This window comes from Artemia franciscana, chromosome 18 (assembly GCF_032884065.1).
Source record: "Artemia franciscana chromosome 18, ASM3288406v1, whole genome shotgun sequence".
Taxonomy (NCBI): domain Eukaryota; kingdom Metazoa; phylum Arthropoda; class Branchiopoda; order Anostraca; family Artemiidae; genus Artemia; species Artemia franciscana.
The window spans coordinates 8,548,774-8,554,773 of NC_088880.1; the positions used below are offsets into that span (position 1 = coordinate 8,548,774).

Below are 6,000 nucleotides of genomic sequence, written 5' to 3' on the forward strand. Positions count from 1 at the left end.
GGGCACTATAACTTCCTACTTCCAATTTAATGAAATCCTTCAGATGTTGATATGACTATCTCCTCAATATGAATTGCCTTTGACGAAAAAATAATAAAATTAGAGCTTTATGACCTTAGAAATAGTGGGGAAGGTTATTGCTATTGAAGGTTAGTGGGGAAGGTTAATGGGCTCTGGTGGGGTTTTACTGACTCCAAATTTTCGTCATCTGAACGTTGGACTATTTCGAACAAAAAGATTCTCTAAAAATTTTGATTGCAAGCATATGAAGAAAAGAGGTTGTGTGTGTTTGGGGAGGAGATAAATTCCCTCAGACCATGTTTGATGACTATTAAAAATTTAACTGGAACTTTCAAGTTCCCATCAAACAAGCCACCTCTGACGTTTATAAAACCGACGCTTACATTATATCTAATGCCCCGGGGGCATTACTAACATCACTCGCCCCCAGGCTCTGGAGGGCTGCGTCGGCTCTTGGTTTTATGCTATTTGATCTTTGGACTATTTCGAACAAAATGGCTATTGCAAAATACTGATTTGGTGCATTCGGGTAAAGGGATCTTGGGGAGGGGGGAGCTTGTTGCCATTCAATCACTCTTGAACTTTAAAAAGGGTACTGGAAATTCTGATAAGCAATCAAGAGCCCCATCTGTAGTTTATAAGACCATTCCTTCTATAAAAACCTATTACGCCCCGAGGGCACAATTAACATCTCTTGCCCTTTCCCCCTTGGTTCTAGGGGCTGTCTTATCCCTGGATATTATGTTATATGATCTTTGGTCTATTTTGAACAAAATGATCGGACACATAGATATTATGATAAGTTTCATTTAACAAATTTTGGGATAAGAGGGTTGGGAATGAGTCCCATCTGAAATATATAAGATCCCTTCCACAGAAACCTTATAAGCTAGTTGTCATCGGATCACTTTTGGCTCTTAAAAAGGAAATTCGAGATTTCAGTTTCTAACAATTTCAGTCCCTTCCAAAGTTTATATGACCACTTCCTTCATAAAAACCTTATATACCCCCGAGTTATGAGTCATAAAAACCTTCCCTGGGCCCAGGGGGTATATTTACCCCAAAATTTTTGCTATCTTATCTCTGGACTATATCAAGCCAACTGGCTACCTCAAATTTGTCATTGGATGCATTTTGGGAAAAGAGAATGTCTGGAGGGGGGGGTAGCTGCCTTCAGATCACTTTTGACTAATATGAAGGTACCTAGAACTTTCAATTTTCAATCATATGAGTTTATACGACCACCTCTGAGGTTTATACGACTGTTCCTTACATAAGAACCATATATGTCCCCAGGTCAAAACTTAAAACACTTGCCCTTCTGCTCTTGGGGGTTTTGTTGATCCCCAAGTTTTTTATTTGATGACTGAATTATTTAAACGAAATGGCTATCTCTTAATTTTAATCAGATGGGTTTGTGAAAGCAGGGGGTGGATGAAGGAAGATTAGTTGCCCTATGTTCCCTTTTAACTCTTAAAAAGTGATCTAGAACTTTCAATTTCTAGGGAAATAAGCTCCCTATTAAGATTATACATGCATTCCTTCCAGAAGCTCCATATATGCTCACAGGGTATAACTTAAAGTCTCTGCCCCCAGACCCTGGGGTACTAAGTTGACCCAAGAGTTTTTGTTTCATTTTAAGACTATTTTATAGTATTTAAAGAAACTATTAGGACTATTTTAAGTTTCGAACTATTTTAACAAAAATTTTTATCTCAAGTTCCTAATCAGATGCAGTTGGGTAAAAAAGGGGTTGGTGGGCAAGTCGTCCAGTGATCATTTTTGATTCTTGAAAAGGTCACTATAACTTTCAGTTTTCAATTGAATAAGCCCCCTCCGAAGCCTATGCGACCACTTTTTCCATATTAAGTGCCTCTGGGAAAAAAAAATCAATAAATGATAACACATTGGAGCCTCATTTCCCTTACTATAGGCAATACTAGAGCGTTGCCTCTGATAAATCCTTTGCATAAGCAACAAGCAAACAGCATAATCTCTCACTCCTGCCCATGGGGCTATTCGGGAAATATTTTCTTGTGGGCATAGTTGCTTGAACTCTGAACTGTTTTAATAGTTTATTCAAAATTTCTATCTGTATTAGAATGGGGTATTCAAAGGTCCTCCTTCTGAAAGATTCAACTTATTTTCCTCTTAATAATTCCAACTTAATAATTTTAAAGAAAAAATACATGTGAAAATATGGAATTTTTTATCAGAAATTGAGCTATATCCTAGCAATTATCGAAAATCTACTTTTTTCATTAGAAATCAATCAATCAAATCAACTTAAATTTAATTACAATCAAATCAACTGTTATAAGTAATTCGGCCTACATCCCTTTCATAGATTTCAAATGGCTTCGGCTCAGAATTGTGATGCATCCCAATAATATTATTATTGAATTTGCTTGTATGGGCAAAGTTAAAAGCTATAATTTTTTAAATCATTTTTTTTTTGTTTCATTAGGGGGGGGGGATTCCTGTACACCTAATTTTCAAGATATTTCACCATGTCATTTATAGTTTTGCATTATTTGTGTGTTTCAATTACCTCTAGGCAATAATTGAAATATATTGGCACCAACATTAATCATTGCTAGTCAGTGTGCTTGAATTACTACTATTATTAAAAACTCGTTGCCTGAGGCCAATACAACCAACCGCATTCCTCCTTACCATCTATTCAAAGCCTCCCTCTTTACACCCTCCCAGTCCTTCATCCTTCTTTACAACACCCAAACCCTTCTTTACGACACCCCCCAGTCCAACTTCAGATGACCTTATTTTCATTTAGTCCTAGGTGGTTGGCCGTAAGGGACAATCTTTGGCAATCTGTCATAATTCATCCGCAATACATGCCCAGGCCATCTCAACCTTTTTCTCGTTATAGCCATTTTACTAATCATTATTAGGGGTCTTTGTTCTATGTAGTAGAACTATTTTAATGCCATGAAGTTACTATTGTTTTTTTTTTACATTAGTTATTCTTAAAATCAACCTCTTACCAAAATGGTTTCAGTAATGGAAGACAAACTCTCTGATAAATTATTTTATCCTGAATCCTCTCAGTTTGTAATGTTGAGATTAGGTCTTCGAAGACCAGCCCTTTAGATATAAATTATAGGTTTTTGTTTACTAACATTTTGTTTGAACAGCGAAAATACGCCTTAGATTTATGTTATGGAATCAACAGCATCTGTTGGGAAAGGAATCACGTACTTCGGTAATTATTTTATCCGTAATTTTCACTAAATTTGCATGTTAAATTACATACCCACATTTAGACGCTTTAATTGCTCTCCCCTCCTCCAGTAGATACTTTTTTTTGTTTGGTTTTGAAAATATATTTTCTGGCATTTTCACTGAAAAAAAATCAAAAGGTCAATGAAATTGCCCCCCCCCCCCCAAATGGCACTTTTTCGGTATTTGTATTGAAAAATATCATTTTCGGTATTTTCATTGAAAAACATTTGAAAGAACAGCAAAATACCCCCCCCCCCCTACAGATTTTGAAATGTATTTTGCCTCGACCTTTGCTTTGTGGTTTGACACTTCTGTTTTCTATGTAATTCCTCCTTCACCTGCAATAAAATTCCTATACTATTTTTGGTGCATTATAATTTATGAAAGTTCTATCTAAAAACAAAAGTGCTAGCTAATATTCTTTGTGTCTAAATGTTATTTTTCAGGCCAAGCAAGTTGATCAGGGTGGCTGTGTTCGATATCAGCCAAAAATTCGTCACGTGGTGCTAGATTTGACCACTGAATGGAAACATATCAATGAAGACTCCCAGGAAAAGAAATTGGCCTTGACTGCTGAATGTGTCTATGAAATATTCAAACACATTCCTGATGAGGAATGTCACTTTCTTGGCATCGATCCAAACTTTGCAAGACCTGATTGGATGTTTCTAACTGTAATTCCCGCACCTCCGCTCAATGTCCGGCCAAAGGTTATTATGTTTGGACCTGCTAAGGGTCATGACGGTTTGGTTTACAAGCTAGGTGATATAATCGATTGTAAGTGTGTCTGCTATATCTGTCTAGGCCCACTATTTGTATTGCTCCATCATTACAATGAGGGGACTATTACAATAAAACTAATTTTACATAGAAGCGAAACAAATTCTAATTATCTTTGTTAGAATTCGTAGTGAACCACAGTTTTACCAGGATAGTTCCTTTTTTAAACCATAACAATCGTCATTTGAACGACAAAAAAAACAAAACAAAAAAAAACATGAAATTAAAGATGTTAAGAATAATACTTTATGATTTCGGAATTCGTTTCTTTTAATACTTATCAAGGTTTCCTTCTTACAAAGGAATCGGTTAAAAAACAAATTCAGGTAATAAAACTAATATTACATAAAAGCGAAACAAATTCTATTTATCTTTGTTGGAAGTCGTGTTCAACCACTGTTTTACCAATATATTTCCTTTTTTAAATCATAATAATCGTCGTACGAACGAAAAAAAAAACAACTATGAAATTAAATATGCTAAGAATAATACTTTACGATTTTGGAGTTCGTTCCATTTAATACTTATCAAGGTTTCCTTCTTACAGAGGAATCAGTTAAAAAAAAGAAAGAAAATTTGTTTGGTTAAATATATCACACACATGTAAAACACTTCAGCTTTTCTTACCAGAACCCTTGCAAAGAACTAACCACGTTGTCATCACTTTTATTCGATCAGCTCTTTACAGTAATTAATTTTAAAAAAAAAAGTTTTTTTTAACTGGAAGTAAGGAGCGACATAAAAACTTAAAACGAACAAAAATTACTCCGTATATTAAAAGGGCTGTTCCCTCCTCAACGCCCCACTCTTTACGTTAAAGTTTGACTCTTTCTCTCAACTCTGCTTTTTAAAACACTAAAAACAGCCCCTTGCATATACGGAGTAATTTCTTTTCGTTTTAAGTTTTTACGTCGCTACTTACTTTCGGTAAAAAAAACTTGTGTTTCTTATTAAATTCCAAGGACTAGGAGCACGCAACTCATGAGAAAGTATAATTTGTCTGATCCCAGTTCTAAGATATGTGAGCTTGATGGTCAAATGTCCATTAAGCGAACTGGCCGTGAATGGCAAAATGCCATTTTTAATATCTAGGAAATCGAAGTTAATAAGTTGATTAATATTGGGGATCAAATCAATGACTCTGGTTTGTCTGCTAGGGGCTTATATCTTTTTTAAATATTTCTGAATTTCATTTGCCTTTTCGACTTTCACTATTGGCAGGTGAAAAGTACATTTAAAAAATTTTACCCTATTTTTGAAAATTGTGGAACCAACTGAGAAAGTTTCTAAAAATTGCTAAGCCTGATCATAGCTTTCAGTAAATCCAATAAAATACATTTTTACAAGTTTGGAAAAGACACATCCATTCCCATTCTGGGGAGTGGTTATACTGGATCGACTTTTCTTGACATCATTTCTGTATATGCTGAAGCTCACCAACAATAAAAAAGGGAGTTTTTGGAATACAAATCTTCAGTCGAGAAAGCCAAGCTAATCCAAATGCCTTAAGATTAAAATTTTTTCCTTAGCTCAGCACATATAAGACAACCTTCAATATTTGAAACTAATTTATGACTAATAAATGACTAATATAAGAAACATAAGAAAAACCAGAGAGACAGGTAGCAGATATTTTTGCCAGAACACCTGAAATACATAATTTTAATAAGATCAGATGTAAGACTCCACCCTGTCTTAACCCTCTTTTCACTTGAATAATAGTAACTGACTTGGTTTGAGCCTAGGGAGATAATTAGAGTACCAGTAACGTAAAAGTATTATAACCGATAGATTGACACCATAACCATGAAGAGCAGGAAAAAGCTGATCATGACATGCACTATCAAAAGCTTTTGATTTTTTTTTTTTATTTTGAATATATAATGATATTTTTAGCTAGAAATCTATGTTACTCAAGATTATAATTAATAATAATTAATTTCGAACATCAAAAAA

At 34.7% G+C, this 6,000-nt stretch overlaps 1 protein-coding gene across 1 annotated transcript in view; it reads left to right on the plus strand.

Moving 5' to 3' along the window:
- LOC136038370 (DNA-directed RNA polymerase II subunit RPB1-like) overlaps window positions 1-6,000 on the plus strand; it is a 49,252-nt gene that overhangs the window by 24,573 nt on the left and 18,679 nt on the right. The window contains exon 3 of the mRNA XM_065721439.1: window positions 3,711-4,041. Within this exon, the coding sequence (XP_065577511.1) occupies window positions 3,711-4,041 (331 nt within the window). The remainder of the gene's footprint in view (window positions 1-3,710; window positions 4,042-6,000) is intronic.